Raw genomic sequence first — 22,138 nt, 5'->3', positions numbered from 1 at the left:
AAAATCGTATTCCCAGAATATCATGCACAAGGAGATTTTACTTCATAGTAAGGCAGGAAGGCTATAATGTGATGAAACTATATATTATATGCATTTCACAATTAACCATTTTTACACGTCAAGTTTTTCTTCACAAACTGGCCATAATGCGTTCCAGTTACAGAGCATCATTCAACAATCTCCTAGCTTCTTTCTTTTGCCAAGATTTGACATCTTGTTCTTGCATGTCAAAAGATATAATCTATAACAAAAATTCAATTTTGATGCTATGTCAGGATAAATTAATTTTATACGTGCATCTAATCACATAATGTCATGTCAACAAAAATAACCACTTTTTACATTAACTGCGTGAATAGTCATTTGAAAAAACTAATATAATTGAACGACTGTGTAAAACGTTTCTTACTGTCAGTGCATCAAAATTAAACCCATAATAATAAATAAACATGTAAAAATACAAAAGAAAAAAACAAAAAATAGATTCCCAAATAGCCATGAAGAAAATGGAGACAATGCCATATCAAATCTGTCGCTACTTTTCTGTTGATGCTCTAGCAAGTTAAGACTTAAGAGCCACTTGTAAAAAGGGTAAGGTGTTAATGGTTCTAAGATATGTACTGGTTTTTTCGGGCTATGCATAAATGCATTTATATAGAAAAGAAGATAATTCTGTTGTCAAATATGTGAATGATGCATATAAATCAAACGTGTTATTTAGCACTTACTCCACCTGAAGAAAATACAATTCTGGCAAGGGAAAGTGAAGAGAATAAACGATTAAAATATGGCAAATGGACTGAAAAAGTTTTAGATGGGATAAGTATGATTTGTTCCAAATTTCGTTAGGCTGAGATCAATCAATGACGATTAACGAATATCACATGGTTTTGGGTGTTGGTCCAGCAAGATCACACGTAAATTTCCACCATGAAAAATGAAATAACAAACTAAATAGTGGAGTTTGAAATTTTGACTATGGAGTGTTTGATGTGATGAAGAATATATATTATGTTTGTTCCTCTCTTCTTGGAGGTTATTAACTCCCTATGGCCTATATATTGAAGAAAATCATAGCATCTTTCAAAGCTCAACAAACAATAAAGTCCTAAGTAAAAAGCAAAGAAAAATATTGTTAATATGTTGATGCATTGCAGGGGTTTGTTTAAGCCAGTTATTATCTTGATTATTGTTAACTTAGCTATGGCTATTGTAAATTTACTTATGAAGAAGGTTCTTAATGGAGGAATGGACAACATGTCCATTGTAACATATAGACAAGCAGTTTCATTTATCTTCATGGCACCTATTGCCTGCTTGTATGAAAGGTTAGAATCACTTCCATCTTTTCACTTCTTTCTGCTTATTCTTAACTCTCATCCCCTGCCTCCATGTGTCTTTGATGAATAATATACTTGCCCTCACTGGTTTTGAACCTAGCATGTATAAAAGTTAGTAAACATTTTTCTTTATTTCTACAACAGAGAATTGTATTTAAGATTAGACTTAGTTTTTCTGCTGTTTACAGGAAACACAAATTGGAGGCTCACATAATATGTCTCCTTTTCCTCAGCTCTCTTGTCGGGTATGTAGTCGAAAAAAGTTGTGTATTCATTTTGTCTCGTATACTGAACTAACAAATATCTCTCCATCAATAGATGATATTTGGAATCCATTCAATATGACACCCCATCTAATGATGGAGAAGCATGTGTTATCTTAATGTACAAAACAAAGTGAGTAAAAATATCATAACTCTAAGTGATTTTAGAGCCAAAGATGCATGCTTCTAGTTGTCATTAACATATAAATATCCACTCAAGTTTATGATTTAATTTTTTACATCTATAAGTTTACATAATTTTAAAATTTTGCCAATGATTTCCAGAGTAACACTCACCCAATACATATTTCTTCTTGGACTTGAATATACGTCTGCAACGTTCTCATGTGCATTCCTCAATGCTGTGCCAGTATTCACCTTCATCGTGGCACTGCCATTTGGGTAAGTCAAACAAAATGATACCAACTTAGTATATGTTAGTTCATGACGGAAAAAAGAAATATTTAAATTAGATAGTCTTTGAATTTCAAATAATTCTAACCATCTTCGAAAATATTTTTCTAGGATAGAGAAGGTAAACATCACAAGCAAGAGTGGGAAAGCCAAAATCTTAGGGACTGTTGTGTGCATTGGTGGAACTTTGGTACTGATCCTCTATAAAGGAATGCCCTTAATCAACCCCCAAGCACAACACACAGCAAACGAAGCATCAAGTGGTCCTCCAGCCAGAAAGTTAGAAAAATGGATCATAGGTTCAATATTTCTGATTACAGGGTGCCTTCTTTGGTCTTCATGGTTTATCATACAAGCAAAGATTAGCAAAAGATATCCATGTCAATACTCTAGCACAGCTATTTTGTCCCTTTTTTCTGCCATTCAATCAGCAATATTAACATTAATCATCAAGGGAAATAATGCCTCCTGGATTCTCAAAGGAAAGCTTGAAATAATGAGTGTTATATATGCTGTAAGTATAATCTTCACAACTATACATCATCTGTGATGTATCAACACTAAATCCCTGAATAAATGCCCAAACTTTTGCATTAATTTTTTTTTTTTAAATGTGAACGTAGGGATTGGTGGGATCAGGCTTGTGCTATGTGGCAATGTCATGGTGTGTCAAACAAAGGGGTCCAGTTTTTACTTCAGCATTTACCCCCCTTGTACAAATATTTGTGGCAGTGCTTGATTTCTCTATATTAAAGGAAGAAATTTACCTAGGAAGGTTGATTCTTTTGTGACCCTTCTATGATTTATCCTTATACTTTCCAATCCCCTAACATATTCCTGTCTCTTATAATCAGTGTTGCAGGATCGGCCTTGGTTATTACTGGCTTGTATATTCTTCTGTGGGGGAAAAGTAACGAGAACGCACCATGTGTCAAGGATGCACAAGCAAGCCAACAAGATGTAGAATTGCAATAGCATTGGCATCATAGAAACATCAATAAATCTGAAACTACTCCAGATACTAGATGTGGCATCTAACCTTCGGGGGTCATGAGTTCTCTGTATATATATATAAAAAGCAATTAGTTACAACATTTTACATGCACTGAAAGTTGATAAGTTCAAGAGTTGGAAGCAATGCAGAAGATAAACAATTTCAGATCAAGAAATGATACGTCAATTGTTCAAATTCAATATATTATAGCCAATGCATGTTTTGTTCTCAAAGACTTAGAATTGGATTGTGCATTCGAAGTATAAGGGGATTTCTAAACTAAGTTAAAATATGAAACTGAATTCTAGCTAAAGTTAAAGAATTAGATTACTAAATGGTTAATTATAAATTAATTATTAACTATCTTAATTAATAATGTATCAACAACTTACTTATTGCAGCCAACTTGGATATCCAGGAACTGTCCCAAACCTGACACCATCCAGTATCCAGTCAAGAGAAAAGGAACTCATCTTTTGTTCATGGACCATTCAACGCAATTTCTTGATCTTGGCAGCAGCCAAGTTTCATTTGATATACAACAAAATTCAGCATAGAATACGTTTCCTCTGAATTAGGATGTGTTTTATCATGAGCAATGAAACTATGAATGACTCCTGATATTTCAACAGAGCTAAACCCAGGCGACTTTTTTACTCCTCTTCTCTCCATGGCTTCTCTCATGCTTCTTGCATCATCCCAGCGCTTTTCAACTGCATAAGCATTGGATAAGCCAATGTATCTTCCATCATGATTTGGTTCCAGCTCAATAAGCTTCCTGCCAACTGTTTCTGCAAGATCAAAATCTCTATGGTTTATGCACCCACTAAGAAGGGCACCCAACACGGATGGTGTTGGCTGCATGGGCATTTGACAGATAAATTGGTATGCAGCGGCTAATTGACCAGCACGAGCCAGCACATCCACCATGCAAGCACAGTGCTCACTTGTAGGTGTCATGCCACATTTGCTAAGACTCTCGAAGAAGTACCATGCTTCTTTAACTAACCCACCATGGGCACACGCAGCCAACAAACACAGGTATGTGATCTCATCAGGAAGGACACCAACTACTTGCATATCCTTGAACAGTTTAAGAGATTCTTGGACAAACCCATGTGTGGCAAGACCTCCAATCATTGCATTCCAAATCAATACGTCAGTTTTATTCTTTGAGACACCGTGGAATACAAGAAAAGCCTCGTCTATTGCCCCACATTTGGCATACATGTCCACTAGAGAAGTCCGCAAGACCAACGTCATTGGCAATCCATTGTCAACTACATAATTGTGCATTATTCTCCCTTTTTCAAGAGCACCAAGGTGTGCACAAGCACACAATACACTCACCATAGTTACTTCATTGGCCTTGGGACCAACAGCCCGCATCTTTTCAAAGACAGCCAATGCTTCCCTATATTCCCCAGCCTTAACATAACCATCAATCAGAGAGCTCCATGATCGAACATCCTTCTCTGACATGGAATCAAAAACTTTGCGAGCTAGATTCATTTCTCCACACTTCGCATAGCCATCCAACATGGAATTCCATGAAACCAAATTTTTTCCTTCCATACAATCAAATACCTTATGAGCCCACATAATATTACCACAAGAACCATACATATGTATCAAAGAATTCTGGATAAACCTATCAGACTCATGCCCAGTTTTTATAATGTGAGAATGGACTGACACTCCAGCTTCCAGGTTTAAAAGGCGTGCAGATGCCTTAATGAGAAAAGGGTATGTTAAGTAATCTGGAGCAAACCCTAGTCTCAGCATCTTCAGAAATACAGAAAAAGAACCATTTGGGTTTTTGCTATTTGAGTAGCCCCTTATGATTGTATTCCAGCAAAGAATTGATGGGCTGCATAACTGGGAGAAAACCCTGTAGGAATAACCAATGTCCCCTGAATTTGATAGGGCAGAGAAGAAAATAATCTTGGATACATATGATTCATCCTGAGATAAGCCCATAGAGACCACAATAGCATGAAGTTGCTTCAGTTCAAGCACTGATTTACACTTATCAAGGAGGCTAATTAGGGTTTGGTTTACATTTGCAATTTTACTTGGTGACAGTGACACTCCAAGCATTTGCGTATATGTATTGTAAAATCTCCTGCAGGCTTAACACTTCAGATGCATGGCAACACCAACAAAACACAGATTAAGCAGCAGAATTTAAGGTTTATAAGCAGAAAATGGAAGATTCCATTTGAACATACCTGAAGGAAAATGCAGTAGCTGAAACTCTTCCTAAAAAACATGGCATCGATGCGATTTTTTTTTTTTTTGGTTTACGCATCGATGTGACTTTGATCTGACAGTGTGGGAGGCGCCTCCATTGATGGTGGCGAAAGAGCTTTTTCTTTTAGGGTCAGCGGAAGAGCTTCTCTTGCCCAGCCCAAAGCCTAGTTAGGAACGTGTAGCGCAGCAGAGCTCCCTGGAGAGGTCGAAGTCGGCAGCAGCAGCAGCAAGGTAGGAGAAGGATCTGTTCAGAAGAGTATGGGTGGGTCGGGTTCAGGTGCGGGTTTCTGGAAAGTTGGGTTCTTTTTTTTTTTTCGAATACAGAGAGAGTCAAATCAGCGACTTTTTAAATAAATATGGAAAAATTATGTCATTTAAACTATAATTTATTGATATATATATATGTTCAACTTTACTTTGCAAGTTTAATGACATATTATTGCATTGTCTAACATATGATATTCTATAAGATTATGAATTCATGTTATAAGAAACTAGCGGCTCAACGGGCTCAATCAGTCGCTTTTCTATTTTTTTAAAAAATTAATTTATCTTTTTTGTTAATATATTATTTATTTTTTAAAATTATTAAATAAATATTTTTTTATATTATTTTAATATTGACGTGATGTTATTTATATCATATTTTTTTACCATAAAATTATTATAAAAAATTTTTAAAATATTAAATTATAAAAACATATAATAAAAATGTAAGAAAAAACATAATTCAAAGAATAATAATAATAATAATATTCTAATTTAAAAAAAGTATTTATAAACCAAAATACATGTTAATTATTTATAAAAGATAATTTTACTTAAATATCGTAGATTTTCGTATTTGTCTTCATTTTTTTTAAGTAGTATGCCAAAATAAAAATTTGAATCTGAATAGACCTTTATTTTTCTATAAATAATAAAAAAACTAAAGAAATGAGAAAGTTTATTTTTTTTATTTTTAAATATCAAATAAGAATAATTAATAAACAACTTAGTAACTTAGTACACAATAAAATTACAGGTTATTATTGGAACTAAAGAGGATTTAAAACGGTAATTATTAGCTGATACTAAAGATTCTTTTAAAACTCTTTAAATGAGATACTGAATTTGTGCTAATTATAATTCTTTTAAAAAAACATGGATAACTTTTTATTTAGTGCATTAGATTTTCACTTCTGCTATTAAAGAAAAAATAAAAAAGTAATTATAAAGTATAAACATAATTTTTTATGTTCACTATGAACATACAAATTTTGTTTTATGCAATTCATTTAGACCTTGTTGATAATTTTTTATAATAAAATATCTCAATTAATTTAGTCATATGATTTCCTAAAAAAATAATAATTATTGTAATAAATTCAATTTAAATCATTTTAAATACCACTGATTCATTTAAACCTTATAGATTTTTAATTTAAGACAATTTTTTTTACTCCAATGACACTAAATTTTATAGTCCAATTTCAATTCCTACCACAAATAATACTAACTCACATAATTAAACACCTAATAACTACACTTTAAGTACTTATAAATATGTGGAGTGAACATATTATTTTTAAGATGTCTTTCGTCTGCACTCCCACTAAATTGCACTTTTCTCTTTACATTTCTGGTACTGTTAGTTATGCATCCTAAATTAACAATAAATTTCAATAACGCTCTTGGATAGAGTTTCATTTTTTCGTCAAAAATTCTTAAGTCACTAATTTTATTATCAAAGTATGGCTAATTTTTGTAGTTATAGAGATCTAGGATATATTATACCTATTTATAGAAAAATGGTATATTTTTTATGGATATAGAGATGAAATTTTTTTTTAATTAAAATTTATAAATTCAAGGATCAAATTTGTTTAGGATAAAAAATTTAGGGTCTCACTTGTGATCAAGAAAAAAACAGAGTCTCATATTTATAGGTGAAAATAAATTTTTTTTCTATGTAAAATAAATTGGGGGGTTTGATTTATATGTTTAAAAAAAAATTAATATTATTTTTAAAAAAATAAAAAATAAAAACAAAAAATATGATCCTTAAATTTGTGGTATTCATACTAATAAAATATACAAAATTTTCACATTATTGAGAATAGTATAACTAAATATCCTTTAAAAATTATCCATCATTCAGTTTTTAGAAAAGAGAAAAACTAAAAAACAAGTAATTTTTTATAAAATTGAGTATTTAAATTAATTAAATAATATTATTTAAATCAAAAGGTTGACTAAAGATTGAAAATTTAAAGAACAAATAGCATTTCACCTGAACTGTAATATAAAAGATAAAAATCGTCAAAGTATGTTATGTGTCATTCTTCTACTGTAATTAAAAATTAAATATTTTCTTCTAAAATTAAAAAATTCTCTCATCCTTTTTTTTTTTTTTTTATTTCTCATTCTTTCTTCTATTTTGTCTTCTTATGTATCATTATCAAGAATTAATTACAAATTTGATAATCAATATGTACAACATCACATTTTTAATTACAAATAGAATTAAAATTGAAATATAGTTATATTATTATATTACTAATTTAACAATTAAAATGTGTCACATGACACATTCTCATTAAAATTGAGATTAAATATTTCACTCTAAAATTAATAAACTCACTTCTTCCATCCTCTTATCTACTTTTCTCCCTTTATTTATTTCTTTTTATCTTTCTCACTCTATATATAACTTATAATTTATATTACTAATTTGACAAATCAAAATATGTCATCAGATATTCTTTTATTACAATTAAAATAAAATATATCACTCTAAAATTAACAAATTCTCTATCTATTTCCTTTTTTTTTCTCTCTCATTATCTATCTCTCTCTACTTTTTATTCTATAAAATTATAAAAAATATATTAAATTTATAATTAAATATAATTAAAAAAGAATTTATAATATTATTCACATAAAATTATTATTATTATATATATATTTATTTAATTTTAAATTTCACCACTTATCTTTTTAATATATATTTTTACTTTTCTTTCTTTAAATATTTATTATATATAATTTGAAAGTAATACTAATATGTGATTAATAATTAGAATCAAGATTCAATTGTTTTAAAAAAAATTATTTTAAATTAATTTTGTAATTATCAATATAATTTTTTATACTAATATCTAATTATATTTTTATATATAGAGAATGAAAAAATATTATTTTTAAAAAACAAACATAAAAATTATTTTTTTTTGTTTATGTAATAAACTTAAACACTTAACACCTAATTAAATATATTAAAATTTTTTAAATTTTTTATAATAAATATTAAAATAATTATTATTAGTAAAAGTTAAACTTTTACATAAAAAATAACTAAAAAATTGGGCAAAACATGCATATAAACTAAGTTGAAACAGATTTTACACAATTCTACCAAAGAGAAAAACGTTACAAGGATCTACCAGGAGGACGTTTGTACGTAGTTCGAATTAGACCAAGTCGAATTACATGTACACATAGTAATTCGAATTGGAACAATTCAAATTAGGCCTGGACCAAACCATCATAGTAATTCGAATCACCCTGATTCGAATTACACACACCAACCCACACTAGTTCGAATTGGAGTGATTCGAACTAGCAACCGGTTTCAACACCCATAGTAATTCGAAACATACTGATTCGAATTACCATCGAACAAGCTACCCATGGTATTTCGAAATACTCCAATTCGAATTACAATGGTTTTGCCTATAAATAGAATTCGAGATAACCTCATTCGAACCACTATTCCAAACCCCTACCCCACCAAATCCTAGAGAAAAGTCTTTCCAAACGACTCCAAGAAAGGGTTTAACAGAATATTCAGCCGATTGGGAATAACCCGGACCGACTTTATCGCTTGGATAGAGTCGCCTATATAGTTGGTGTCATCAATGAGGAGGTTAGTGCGAACTTTTTTCTTTTATTTAGGATTTAATGTGATTTTTTTTTTCATATTCTTGCCTTTTATACGTTAGAATGGTAGTCATTATTTAGCGTTGTTAAGTTAGATAGGATTGTTATATAAGCGGTTTTTGCTAGTGATTTATTAGTGATCACAAATAAATAGGATATTGTGAGAAGTAAGGGCAAAATCGGATGTAACTTTTTAGAAGTAAGATTTTTTTTTTAACATGAATAGTAATCCAAATTTTTATATCATAATATTGTTCATTTTTTTTAAGATACATGATTTAAAGATATTTGATCAATAGAGGCACAGTTTGATGGATATACGATGTTATTTTCCCTGTTAAGGCGTTGTATTATTTGGTAGTGTACATTATTGAATGATGTTGTATGAATATGTTTCGAGCTGAGAGAAATTCTGTTACATTTTTTATGCGGCCCCACCGATGTATTGCGAGCATGCGACGGCAGCAGGGTATGCGTTTAGATGAGAGATACGTTCCGTACTTGCAGATGGTCGGGTTATACCATCTTGCCCGGCTGAACGAGAGATGGTTTAGGCTGGATGAGCCCCTGTTTAGTGCATTCGTGGAGCACTGGCATCCGGAGACGCACATGTTTCATATGCCGTTCGGGGAGTGCACCATTACACTGCAGGACGTAGCGTACCAGTTAGGACTGCCGATCGATGGACATTATATTAGTGGTTGCCTGACAGATTTTCAGACGTATATCGAGGGTGATCGGCCAGCTTGGGTGTGGTTCGAGGAGCTGCTGGGTGCATTACCTCCTGCGAACCAAATCCAGAAGTTTGCAGTGAACTGCAGCTGGTTCCAGGAGACATTTGGAGAGCTTCCTGAGGGAGCTGATGAGCCCACTGTTAGGAGGTATGTCTGGGCCTATATCATGATGCTGTTAGGGACTCATCTATTTGTCAATAAGTCTGGCAATTGCATTCACATTAGGTGACTCCTATATGTAGCTAGGCTTGAGGACATGAGTGGGTACAGCTGGGGATCACCTGCTCTCTCTTGGTTATACCGGTGCATGTGCCGCGTGGCGAACAGACACGTGGTGAAGTTAGCCGGACCGTTACACCTACTTCAGTCATCGATCTTCTGACGGTTTCCTGGATTCAGACCCGCTGGATATGATACGTTCAGCTGGCCTTTGGCCTCGAGGTACTAGTATATTCAAAATGATTTTATTGTTACCATTATAAGGAATTAGTTTCGTCATATGCTATTATTGATTTTATTGATGCAGACGGATGAATTAGCTCTCACCATCGGCATGATGAAGGCCGAGATCTCATGATAATCAAGACTCCTGTGATCGCTCGAAATCAATGTCGCCAGACACGTATGAGGTCCGTTGTACTGTTTTACCTCCTAAATACCCTTGTGCTGGCGGAGACTGATTCTAATCAACTATGTGCACCCGTTCCCGAATTCAGTACACTTCCCAAGATACTTGCGATAATCGAACTCCACCACTTTGTACTGTACCCCGCGTCGGATGCTATACGTCTTCACGCTTAACACAGCCTCCTTTTTATCCTGAAACTGCTGACCAACTTGAAACTCTGTAAGACCTCCGGTACCCTGGGTAACCCTGGCACCAAATCTATTAGGTTCCCCAGGAACTCCCTCCTGTCTCATGGCATCCAAATCCAAAGATGAAAAGTGCAAAGGGTACTGCTGAGTCCCAGAGCTAGAACCACTGCCAGCTGTATTACTCGCTGCAATGTCATCACCACTATCATCAGTAATGATGTCCGGCTCCACATCATCATCGTCATCATCATTCGGCAATGCATCATCCATACCAGCCGGTGCTCCACACTGTAAAGGAATCGGCACCCTATCAATGATACCAACCTCTTCGTCACCACTGCAGTTGAGATCAACGGCGAACGATGGGGAGGCGACAGGCTCGTCCCGAGGTGCAATCACAGGCACGGATGAAGATGCACCAACAGGTCTCGAACTAGAACCAGCTACCGTACCTGGCGTCTAGGTATTCCGGTTCGAACCTCCTGAGTTAGAGACCATATCAACCAGCTTTGCCAACAGCTCAGGTGTTCTGACCTCGGGAAACTGCCGACGACAATGGAACAGAAATTTCAAATCCTCGTCACTCTCTATGACGAAAGAGTCGTACTTCACGTCATCTCGCAGCACTGAGATGGGAATGCGATATAATAACTTCTCCACCCATTTCACACCTTGCAGCCCAAGTTTCTATATTATAGAATTCAAGAAGTCATCGAAGCTCGTCGTGGGTCTCATAAAAATACTGAGGGGATCCTTATCAGTGAACTTCACACCAGAGTGTGTTTTTTTCTTAATGGACCAATGCACCAACACTAAAAAACTCTCCTCGCTAGCCATTGTGTTCCACTCTAATAAGAAGAATTCACGTTCACACCATACTTATACATGTCTGGGACTTCATAATTCGAAACAGCCAATTTCGAATTACATACATATAATTCGAATAAGTTAGATTCGAACTACATAACGAATAGTTCCCCTTATAATTCGAATTAGTGTAATTCGGACTACCCTATGCACAATTCGAATCAGCTCGATTCGAACTACGTAGAACATCGTCCATGCATAATTCGAATTGATTAAATTCGAATTACACTTCCATACTAATTCGAATTGATATGATTCGAATTACTACCAATTTAAGAGTTCGAAACTGTTTGATTCAAATTACATACAAACATGCTTTTAGGTGATCCATATTACGTTTTTGCATTTGGTCGAATCCTATAATTTATCCTCCTAGTTGGTTTAGTTGTGTGTTTTGTCCTAAAAAAAATTATTATTTAATTTTTTTATTTATAAAAATTCTGATCTTTTTAGTTAATGAATATTTTTCTCTTATGATTTTTTATAAAAATAATTTAATTTTATATTTTTTGTTTTAATTTATATTATCAAAATAAAATTAACTTAATTTTAAAAGAGTTATATTCTCTTAATATTACGGACAAAAAAATTAAATGTTAATATTGCCTAGGAGTGTGTGTACAACAGGGAGGTGATCCATAGATTCACTGGTGTTGGCAGTTGTACATTCGATTTCTTTTTTTGTAATGGTGTTGTGCGGAAATTGTATTCACGAATTTTTATTGTTCACTTTTTTATAAAAAAAGATTTCAGAGATTGAATTTACCAATTTGTGTAGTGGTCGAAAAAGAATTTGCTCCTATTAAAATCGAACCTTTTAATTTTATATCTTTTTTGTCCCTCAACAAATTTGATTATCTAATTTATTTAATAATAATTTAAAAAAATTAACTCTATATTAAAAATTACCAGTAATTCCAATAACAACATATAACATAATATTTTCATCCATATAAGAAAAATTAGTCCATCATGCACAAAAAAAAAAAAAAAAAATACATGACAAGTGCCATTATCTAATTTTAATATTAGGCTAACAATAATATTTTTTAGTATTGTTAGAACTTGATGTATTTTTTTATGATATGAAGTCATATATCAACAAATCAGTCAAATTTTGAATATTATAAATTTGACTCTTAGATTTATAGTATTAGATTTTTTATTTTTTTAAATATAAATTTAATTTTTAAAATTATGTTCTATTAAATTTTAACACAAATTTGACTCTTATATTTTATTAAATTTTAAGATTTATATCTTCATAAAATTTGAGAGTTAAATTTTTTCAATTATTTCGTTATCTCTCAAATCTGATTATCAGATTTGTTAATTAAAATTTAAAAATTGTGAAGTATATCTTTTTTTTCTGAAACTTGACAAAAGTTTTATAAATATTTATAAATTTTATTTTGTTTTAATTTTATTTAAAAAAATTTTGATTTGTATCAAACATATCATTGATAGCTAAATTTTAAAAAAATATTAGGACCAATCCGATAATAATGCATGATAATTATGTTTAATTTGCTTGTATTAAAGATTATTTTTTGTGAAATTATTATTAAATTGGTCATAAATATTTTGAAAAATTAGCCGTTAGAAATATATTTAATATAAATCGAAAATGTTAGAAATAAAATTAATATAAAATAAAATTTAGAGATATTTTTAAAATTTATAATAAATTTCAAGGATAAAAAGTATATTTGATCTAATTTTTAAAAAAATTAACATCTACAATTATTTTTAAATTTTAGGTTCAGCATCTAAATAAAGAATTAAATATTTTTAGAATATTTGTTTTTATAGTTGATATAAGATAAATTAAAGAATATTTTAAAAATAAATTATTGTATCTTATCTTTCTAAAAAAAATATGAATTATTACGAACCTGACAATAATTTTTTTATCTTATATATATCGTATCTTATCTCATCTTTTTTAATAATTAGTGCAGACCGTTAATGACAATTATGAAAATGGACTAATTTCAAATTTGGTTGAAGGAAAATTAAAAATATTTTTTCTAGGGAGAAAAAAAAAATAGATATTTAAAGCTTAAATAATAATTAAGAAAGAGAGTATATATTCTGTGTGATACTTGGATTCGTTCATCTTTTCTTCTCCGTATTCACCTTTTCGTGTTTGTGTTGAGTCTGCGACTCTCTCTTCTTTGTTTCTGGCTCCGATGGAGAACGACACCGCCGCCACCAACACCAACGGCAGCGCCACCGCCACCGCCAAACTCGCAATTGCCGGTGGGAAATCAAACAGCCACAACGAGGAAGAGGACCGCACCAATTTCAACAACGGCGTGGAGGAGCACATGGCGGAGCAAGTGGATGAAGAAGAAGAGGAAGAAGCAGAAGCAGAAGAAGACGGTGACGGTGGCGAAGGCGGTGAAGGGGAACAAACTGGATCTGCTTCTCGGCAACCTTCGAGAACCCCTTTCACCAATCTCAGCCAGGTCGATGCTGACCTTGCCCTTGCCCGAACCCTTCAGGAACAGGTTCTTCTCCTTCTCTTATCTTTGATTCGTTTTCTCGTTTTTGATCCTTCGTCTTTGGTGGTGCCATTTGGTTGTGGTTGGGTGGGGAGAAATCTGGGTATGGAGAACGCAATGAAGTGAGTTTGTAAGGTTTTAACACTAATTTTTGTTGTTTTGACTCGATTCATATTAAAGTAACTAAGATGAATTTCAGATAATTGAAGTTGTTTTCTGAATTAGAATGCCTTAAACAGTTTAAATCCCAATACCCCTGAACTAGAACTAGTATTGCTTTCCACAACTGTATGTGTATTAACAGGTAGTAGATCATGAACATGCAGAACACTAAGCCTCTATATCTTTGATAAGGATTTTTTATTTATTCTCAATTGAAATTATAGGCTTCATAGTTCATACTGTGTCATGAATATCCTTGATTCAAGTCCCACATTGATAACATGTTGGAATGTTATAGAAAGATAGTCGGAGAAAAAGATATTACATGTTTATATTGAGATGCACTAGTTTGTTTTAGAAACCTCGCGAGGAAGTGTAGTGTATATATGTAAAGTATTAACACAATATTATCAGCATTATCCTGTGGCAGTCATGGTTCACAAATGCTCTTGATTTTATTTTCCTCTGGTTAATATGTTGTTGGATTTAATTATTTAACAGGAAAGGGCATACATGATGCTTAGAATGAATAATGAAGGAAGTGACTATGGAAGTTGGGAAGCTGGGAGTTATTTGCATGATGATGGAGATGATTTTGATGATCTGCATGATGGAACTGATCTGGATGAAGACGATGAGGACGACGATGATGATGACGAGGAGGATTATGAGAATGAAGATGAAGATGCATTTGATGTCCATGCTCATGATGATGCTGGAGAACATGATAATCCTAGCATTGAATTTGATCCAGATGTATTTTCAAGTGATGAAGCCTATGCAAGGGCATTACAAGAGGCTGAAGAGAGGGAAATGGCAGCTAGACTCCTGGCACTTGCTGGGATAAATGACCGTAAGTTTCTAGGCTTCAAATGGAAAATCTGTTGAGATTACATATTTTTAAATCATTCAGTTGTTCAAACTGCTAATTTCAATTTCAATTACAGGCGAGGCTGGGGAAGCAGAGGAGCATGGTGCTAATTCTCAGGTAAACGCCTTTGCTTTGTTTATGTGCCTTTTAGCATACTCATGATTTAATCTTTGTGTGCGGGAACTTGGACATACTCATGGACAACGTACCAAACATTTAAAAGTCGTGAAACCTGAGTACCACATAAGGGAATGTCTTCCATTAAAAATGGGGTATCTCACTTGGTGGGCTTAGCCTTATATGGAATAAATTAATCCAGTAGGCTCATTCCGAATGCATGTTTTCAAGTACAGATTTTAACTTTTTGGTCCAAATTCTTTCCACATTTAGATAGATTAGCTTGACTTGTACTTCCTCTTACGAACACATTAGCTGTTAATCTTCCCATATATTTAATTTAATATTAAAACCTTGGAGATAGAAATTGACTGTCGTTTCCTTCGTTTTGGATATTTGAGAATGAAGTGATGTTATAAAATAATGCAAAATGGAAGTTTGATGACAAAGTAATATCTTTGTATCAACAATATAACTAATTCCTTCCATTTCAAGTCAAAATTGCTATTCTTGAATCTTGATTGATCAAACTGGATTTATTTTCTCACCTTTTATATAGTTACATATAATCATGCAACTTATGTACGATTGAATATATGGACCTGCAGGATGCATGGGAAGATGTTGATCCAGATGAACTTTCATATGAGGTGGCTTTCTATATACAGAAATTTTGTGTAATGCCTACTATCCTCTGTATCCCCTTTGATGCCATTTTCTAAGACTAGCTTCAATTGTTTTAGGAATTACTGGCATTGGGTGAAGTAGTTGGAACTGAGAGCAGAGGTCTTTCAACTGATACTCTTGCCGGTCTGCCATCAATCAAGTACAAGACTGGGAGTGATCAACATGGAAGCAATGATTCGTATGTGCAAATTCTGTTGTTTTTTTAACATGAGCTGTAATCAAGATATGCTGAGGCACCTGATTCTGTTGCGCTGTTTCAGGTGTGTCATCTGTCGGATGGACTATGAGGACGACGAGTCCTTGACAGTTCTTTCCTGCAAACATCTGTACCATCCTGAGTGCATCAATAATTGGTTGAAAATAAACAAGGTATTGTTATTCTTCTCTCCTCATGATGTATATTCTTCTTTATGTCTGAAAGCATGCATTTAGGGTAACATGATGGAATCAAATTTAAATATGGGCTTTATGTAAATAAAACAAAGAAAAAAGATGGATTTCTTTCAGGTACGAGACCACTTCTATTTTAGTCGAGTTGAAGGATGGAAGGTATTATGAGTCAAAAATAGAGCAAATAAGTAAATTCAATGTAGTCCTTTAGCCATGTAGTCCTTCAACCCAATAGGCTAGTCTTTTGATTGGGATCCTCTTTGCTGAAGTTTCATTATAAATCTAACAGCACCATATATTAACATTAAGTTTCATTACCCTGTCCTTTTCATGATAGTGTGTGTAAATTGTAATGAAGCTTTTGTTTAACGTGTCTTTGTCCGCAGGTTTGCCCTGTTTGCAGTACTGAGGTATCTGCTTCCGGGAGCAGCTAGTAGGGGGTTTAATAGCTGTCCTTCAAAATGAAGAAAAACTGTGCAAGTTGAGGGCTATTATCCCTTATATTAGTACATGCCATATTGGGGAGAATAGTTTGTGGTTATCCCTCTTCTCTGCCCTGGGTTTTAATTGTAACTTTTGGAATCAGCTCTCAGATTGTCTTTAAATGGAATGACTGGCGTTTTAGCAGAGCCCATTTTAATTTTCCCTTTTTGTTTTCCACACTACAGGATAAAGTGGCTAGTTACTCTCTCTCTCTCTCTCTCTCTCTCTCTCTCTCTCTCTCTGTATTTAACTATTTTTTTAGTACTCCCTACCAAGAATTCAATATGTCGCAGTCTTTACGTTGTTGTTTACTTTGGAGTTTGGACCAAGGGATACGTCATCTTCTTCTGAGAAGCTACGTGCAGCCGGTTGGTTACGTAGCATTGTCGGGAGATAAATGTGGTACGGTTTTATTTGAGGAAGCTATGAATTCAGGTGGTACATCATGAAGACTGAAAATCCCTAATGAAACGACTCTAAAGTATTGGGAAAAAAAAAAAAAGAATCCAACTACAAACTGAGTAAATTTCCAAAGTAGTCTCTCAAATTGAGTCCGTGCACTAATGTTATCCCTGATTTTTAAAATGCTCTAATTGCACCTTTCAGATTGAGCTTCGTTTGAAATCCTGGTCCTTCCACCCAATTCCGGCGTGACTCAGTAGCTAGAGCGCTGAGTTGGCTGCTTATGGTCCACGTAGGCAGCCTTAAACAGCTAGCTGATGTGGAGTGTCATTAAAGAATCTCCGAATTCTCCGAATTAGTCCCTGTTACCAATTATAAACCAAAGTTGTTCTTCCCTCTTCTTGTGTAAATTGGTCGTCGTTCAGCTCAAGCTTTTCTTCCCTCTTCCTCTTATTCTTCTTCTTCGTCCTCTCCCGCCATGAGTGACAGTCACGCTTCTCGAAGGTCGAATCACTCATCTGCGACCGGAAATTGGAAAAGGAACAAAGTGCATAGCCGGCGTTCAGCAGTTCCAGAGTGGTGTGGTTATGGGTGTAGGCCTGTCCTTCGGTGGTCAAGGATGGAGAGTCATCCTAATAAGCCGTTCTTCGGATGTTCGAATTATAACATGAGTGCATTTACTGGCGGAAGTTTCTAGTGTTGGTTAGTTGAGGTAGTTGTTTGATAAGGTTGATGCATATTTGCAGACTAGTGGAAAGAATTGGTGTGAGTTATTTGTCTGAACAGATTCTGTACAGGATGAGGTGCCGCTGAAGTCTGATGAAGAAGATGAGCATAGTGGGATGAAGATGAACATTGCATGGAAGGTGGGCAAACTGGAAGCAGATGTGAGAAATGTAAAGCTGATGGTCCAAGTGCTTGGTTTAGGGGTATTCGTGTTATTTGTGTTTGTGTTGATGTTACTGTTGAAGGTTTGATTAGGTAGAGAACTGAAACACAGAACCAGTGAATCCAGTTTATGAACAATGTAATTGACATTAGTTTGTTTTTGATATATTGAATGACTATTTGGTTTTGTTTTTGTAAACATAATTGAACATCCAATTATGTTATGGATAAGCAACAATAGCAAAACCTTACATAAGGCATAATTCATAACTGAATGACAATAACATTAGTTCATATAAAATTCTGCAATAATGCATTGATGACAATAACAAGCAAAAAAATACTGAGCATTGTTTCAGTTAGATTCCAACTTAGTATTTAAAAGTTGCAGAGGTGTCTATGAATCACCATGACCAAACAAAAAAGACTAAGATAATTGTTTCACAAAATATTACAAACTTTCAGAATTTCAACCAAAAGCTAGGAACATAATCACTTCTTTCTTGGCGGTTTGAACCCTGGGATGGGCACAAACTTAAGGAAGTTGGCCAGCCTTGCTGCAGTTGCCTCACTAGCGCCCTCCATTGGATTGAATGATGCAGAGCCAGTTGGAGTAGGTGACCTTCTTCTAAGTGACAGTTTCCCAGGTCTTGTAGGTGTCTTCCTCTTTTGTTCATGCTCCTGCAATGCAGACAATACCTTACATAAGGCCTAGAAAATAAGATGATTGTCAAATAATAAAAACACATTACATGAAGCATTATTAAACACAATACCTTTTGGGAGTTTTCAGTTTCAGAGTATGAGGGCTGAGACAAATCAATCTCAGCCTGCTGGACATTCATTTCCACAAGAGTGGCAGGAGCAGCGGCAGATGCAGTAGCAGTAGCAGACGTTGTTGCAGTTCCAGAGCCTGTAGCAGTAGCAGAGGCACTTGCAGCTTGAGGTGCATTGGAAGTAGTTGTTGTAGCTGACGCAGAGGCAGTTGCAGTGACATTCTGAGCAGCAGCCTTAGGGTCTTTAGCAGCAGCCTCCGTAGCTTTCTTCTTCGTAGCCTCTGCAGCTTCAGCAGCCTTCTTCTTCTCACACCCTCTTTTTGTATAACCTTTCTGCAAGCAATACTTGCAAGTGAATGGTCGTAGCTGTCTCTTCAGAGTGGTGGTTGGCTTTGATTTCTTGTTAGACTGACCCCCCTCATCCGCATCCTTCCTTCTCTTAGTTTGGAGCTGTCCAGGTTTCCTTTTATCCAAAGGTGTCAATGGTCTGTTGTTCTCAGATCTTTCCCATAATTGTTGGTCAGGTAAAGAATTTATGTGGTGGGAGTAAGTGGCTTTGTACGACTCCATTGTGAGGAGCTTGTGGCAAAAATCCTCTGGCCACTTGTTCAGATCTTTCCATTGCTTGTTGAAATTCCTCCACAAATGTCATACACAGAAACGGTGATGCACATTGGGCATCACCTCCTGTACAGCATTTATGAGTCCTTGCAACACAGAGTGGATGCAAATAATAATTAACTCAGATACAGTAGAGAGAAGTTTATAGAATACACAGTTATATGTTCACCATAATAGACTTTGATTTTTTATATTTTCACCATAGTAGACCCTGAATTTTAATATTTTCACCATAATAGTCCCTGAGTTTGTATTAAACGCACCATAATTGTCCCTAACTTTTGCTATCGTGCATCTAAAGTAGTCCTGCCTTAAATGAGTGGACGACATCCTGCCTTAAATCCATTCTTGCAGCCACTTAAACACACATACATTTTCTCAAATATGACATCACCGTTTGGCTGTGGAATGGTGTAAATTTGGACAGTTGAACCTGGGTTGGTCTTTAACAGTGTCTCCCCATAGTCCCTCACCATATATAAGGTTTCTAGCATCAGATAGTGCCCTTGAGATCGAGTTCCTATTCAATGACAGATCATACTTGATCTTGAAGAAGGTGTTTGCATCACAATGCCTGAAGTTGGAATACTTTCTGACTTTCTTCACCAGCTTACTAGCGACCCAGTTACGATTGACTGCTCTGTTCTTATCCTCTCTTGCATAGCTATGATCATCTCTGAAAGTCTTCAATTGCCAGCAAGTATCGTCTCGGTCCTTGGAAGCAAAGATAACCCAACTGCATTCCTTCACCTTGCAAACTGCCCTAAGCCTCTTCCTATCATTTTTATTGAATCGAATACGCCTTCCCTCCTGGATGGTGTACTCCCTAACAGCCTCTTTAAAATTCCACTTCGTATTAAACTTTATTCTAACCTCTAAGTGAAGCTCCCCGAACCTAGCCCCCTCTCTAAAAACTGGAAACACCTCATCAGACTCGGTCTCCTCTTCTAATTCGTCTTCAGAATTGGGTGGGGTTTTCATCTCCAATGAATGCCAAGAGTTGGCACCATCAGAATCGGTCCCAGGATTGTATGCATCATAATCATCATTCTTATCAGTTCCTACTTTCCCAAAATCCACTTCAACATCAGAATTAATCTCCACAAAAGCATCGTCATCAACACAAATCTTCTCCTTCATCTTATTCTTCCCCTTACCCTTATCCTGTGAATCACTCTTATTACTTGTTTTCTTCTTACCTTTTACCTTACGTGAAGGAACATGGTCCGCAGCACATGAATCAGATGAGTTGTTTTTCCTTACTGGTTTATAGGGCTCATCTTCTGAACTATCATCAAAATTAGAGGACTCCTCATCAGAGGACATCAACATCACTGGGATCTTGCTACCCTGCTTCTTTTTCTGAGCCTTTGTGCCTCCTATCCCAGTGGCAGACTTCAGGCAATACCTCCTATGAACTTTTGTTTGATTTGGTTTCGGGGTGTTCTTGGCCTTCTTTTTAAGTTTTTGTTCAATCGGCACCTTAACAGATGCTTTAACCCCTTCCTCCCTAGGTCGACTCATATTAGCAGTAGGATTCTTTTCATCATTTGGCCTAGCACCATCGTGTGGGGCAGCTGCAACATTTTCCTTAGCTTGCGTCCCAAGGTCCCTTACTTGATCATCAATGTATACCATAACCTCCTTCCCTTCTATCAGTTCAGATGACGAAACCTCATGTTCAATGTAGATATCAACAAGACCCGCATTCTGTGAACCCATCTCACACATCTCTCTTAGGTCTGCATCACTCTTTAACTTCCTCAATCCCTCCCCTATACTCTTTTCAGGTACAAGCCACCAAACTTCCTTCATTCTGTCATAACCTAGCTCCTTATAATAGTTTCTCAGGTAAAATACTTCCAGCCTATCCACCTCAACATCACCAAGGCAGTTTCTGTAGTAACCAATTTTTCCATCCACACCATTTTCAAAAGTTCCTCCATGATGAAACATAATGTTTAGTACTTCATATATCTGCGAGATAAGTAAACAAACAAATTAAACACATGCAACACTAACTTCTGACCATAACTAGAGAACCGTATCATTAGAGGAAACAATCTTTCTTGGATACATAAAAAAAACAGAGCAACCCAAACCCTATGCTAACAGCGTAACCACAAAAAACCTAACATAGAAATCTAAACAAAACACCAAACGAAGATGAAATCTCCTTCAATCAACACACCACGTGAAGAGCCATCAATGGAAACCAAAAAAAAAAAAAATTTAAACTTCAACTACACATTGTATTACTAACCTTGTTGTAGCTGACGATGACGATACCCTCTGCCTCAACAACTTCGTACCTGTGGTGTCCTTCCTTCTCCTGCCAATGAACTTAGTCAAGAACGTGCCCTAACGTCACAGCATTCTCTGGACGAAAAAGAGAAGAAACGTTTGAAGAGAAGTAGGAGAAAGACTAACGAATGATCAACCCTCTCCCCAAGCAACCTTTCAATTCCCCTCCAAGGCAAAACGACGTCGTCCTAATTCATTAACACCCTCCAGGCAAAACGGCGTCGTTTAAGGCTGCCTATGTGGACCATAAGCAGTCAGCTCAGCGCTCCGGTTGCTGAGTCACGCCGAAATTGGGTGGAAGGACCAGGATTTCGCACGGAGCTCAATC

At 34.9% G+C, this 22,138-nt stretch overlaps 5 protein-coding genes across 17 annotated transcripts; 2 read left to right on the top strand and 3 right to left on the bottom strand.

Moving 5' to 3' along the window:
- Positions 1-20: 20 nt before the first annotated feature.
- LOC107618562 (Pentatricopeptide repeat (PPR) superfamily protein) lies at positions 21-5,697 on the bottom strand. 13 transcript variants are annotated; one of them, XM_088499133.1, is made up of 6 exons: positions 5,243-5,583; positions 3,404-5,136; positions 2,106-3,076; positions 1,901-1,994; positions 1,551-1,693; positions 987-1,436 (listed from the first exon to the last, which is right to left on the bottom strand). In XM_088499133.1, exons 1-2 carry the CDS (start codon positions 5,320-5,322, stop codon positions 3,492-3,494), a joined length of 1,725 nt encoding a protein of 574 aa, XP_088355259.1. In that variant the 5' UTR covers positions 5,323-5,583; the 3' UTR covers positions 987-1,436; positions 1,551-1,693; positions 1,901-1,994; positions 2,106-3,076; positions 3,404-3,491. The 13 variants fall into 13 exon arrangements, with proteins under 13 accessions (XP_088355262.1, XP_088355259.1, XP_088355260.1 ...); XM_088499134.1 differs by having other exon boundaries at positions 1,551-1,628; XM_021110950.2 differs by lacking the exon at positions 1,551-1,693 and having other exon boundaries at positions 2,106-2,433; positions 2,785-3,076.
- On the top strand, positions 1,032-3,244 carry LOC107618563 (WAT1-related protein At3g30340-like). The gene is made up of 6 exons (XM_016320662.3): positions 1,032-1,328; positions 1,529-1,585; positions 1,889-2,005; positions 2,129-2,531; positions 2,641-2,792; positions 2,872-3,244. The coding sequence occupies exons 1-6, from the start codon at positions 1,141-1,143 to the stop codon at positions 2,990-2,992; spliced, it is 1,038 nt and encodes a 345-aa protein (XP_016176148.1). The 5' UTR covers positions 1,032-1,140; the 3' UTR covers positions 2,993-3,244.
- Positions 5,698-10,609: 4,912 nt separating the features above from the next.
- LOC107616211 (uncharacterized) lies at positions 10,610-11,572 on the bottom strand. The gene is made up of 3 exons (XM_016318200.1): positions 11,479-11,572; positions 11,240-11,361; positions 10,610-11,194 (listed from the first exon to the last, which is right to left on the bottom strand). The coding sequence occupies exons 1-3, from the start codon at positions 11,570-11,572 to the stop codon at positions 10,610-10,612; spliced, it is 801 nt and encodes a 266-aa protein (XP_016173686.1).
- A 1,984-nt stretch (positions 11,573-13,556) lies between these two features.
- Positions 13,557-17,028, top strand: LOC107618381 (RING/U-box superfamily protein). Its single transcript, XM_016320427.3, has 7 exons — positions 13,557-14,115; positions 14,773-15,124; positions 15,219-15,259; positions 15,868-15,909; positions 16,003-16,124; positions 16,207-16,315; positions 16,723-17,028. The coding sequence occupies exons 1-7, from the start codon at positions 13,795-13,797 to the stop codon at positions 16,768-16,770; spliced, it is 1,035 nt and encodes a 344-aa protein (XP_016175913.1). The 5' UTR covers positions 13,557-13,794; the 3' UTR covers positions 16,771-17,028.
- A 1,573-nt stretch (positions 17,029-18,601) lies between these two features.
- Positions 18,602-19,455, bottom strand: LOC148546879 (uncharacterized). Its single transcript, XM_088500217.1, has 2 exons — positions 18,886-19,455; positions 18,602-18,790 (listed from the first exon to the last, which is right to left on the bottom strand). Exons 1-2 carry the CDS (start codon positions 19,453-19,455, stop codon positions 18,602-18,604), a joined length of 759 nt encoding a protein of 252 aa, XP_088356343.1.
- Positions 19,456-22,138: the final 2,683 nt, after the last annotated feature.

This window comes from Arachis ipaensis, chromosome B9, assembly GCF_059453495.1.
Source record: "Arachis ipaensis isolate K30076 ecotype BB chromosome B9, ASM5945349v1, whole genome shotgun sequence".
Taxonomy (NCBI): domain Eukaryota; kingdom Viridiplantae; phylum Streptophyta; class Magnoliopsida; order Fabales; family Fabaceae; genus Arachis; species Arachis ipaensis.
This window is presented reverse-complemented; position numbering and strand designations above follow the sequence as displayed.

Bases quoted from the DNA above. Each gene is read 5' to 3' on its own strand.
- LOC148546879 (XM_088500217.1), bottom strand. From the start codon at position 19,455: ATGGAGTCGTACAAAGCCACTTACTCCCACCACATAAATTCTTTACCT. The intron at 18,791-18,885 runs GTATTGTGTTTA...TCTGCATTGCAG, and splicing joins AAACTGAAAACTCCCAAAAG to GAGCATGAACAAAAGAGGAA.
- LOC107616211 (XM_016318200.1), bottom strand. From the start codon at position 11,572: ATGGCTAGCGAGGAGAGTTTTTTAGTGTTGGTGCATTGGTCCATTAAG. The intron at 11,362-11,478 runs GTATTTTTATGA...TTCCCATCTCAG, and splicing joins CACTGATAAGGATCCCCTCA to TGCTGCGAGATGACGTGAAG. The intron at 11,195-11,239 runs GTTGATATGGTC...CGGAATACCTAG, and splicing joins CTGAGCTGTTGGCAAAGCTG to ACGCCAGGTACGGTAGCTGG.
- LOC107618381 (XM_016320427.3), top strand. From the start codon at position 13,795: ATGGAGAACGACACCGCCGCCACCAACACCAACGGCAGCGCCACCGCC. The intron at 14,116-14,772 runs GTTCTTCTCCTT...ATTATTTAACAG, and splicing joins CCCGAACCCTTCAGGAACAG to GAAAGGGCATACATGATGCT. The intron at 15,125-15,218 runs GTAAGTTTCTAG...TTTCAATTACAG, and splicing joins ACTTGCTGGGATAAATGACC to GCGAGGCTGGGGAAGCAGAG.
- LOC107618563 (XM_016320662.3), top strand. From the start codon at position 1,141: ATGTTGATGCATTGCAGGGGTTTGTTTAAGCCAGTTATTATCTTGATT. The intron at 1,329-1,528 runs GTTAGAATCACT...TGCTGTTTACAG, and splicing joins ATTGCCTGCTTGTATGAAAG to GAAACACAAATTGGAGGCTC. The intron at 1,586-1,888 runs GTATGTAGTCGA...AATGATTTCCAG, and splicing joins TTCCTCAGCTCTCTTGTCGG to AGTAACACTCACCCAATACA.
- LOC107618562 (XM_088499136.1), bottom strand. From the start codon at position 5,322: ATGCGTAAACCAAAAAAAAAAAAAATCGCATCGATGCCATGTTTTTTA. The intron at 5,137-5,242 runs GTATGTTCAAAT...TTAAGCCTGCAG, and splicing joins GCTACTGCATTTTCCTTCAG to GAGATTTTACAATACATATA.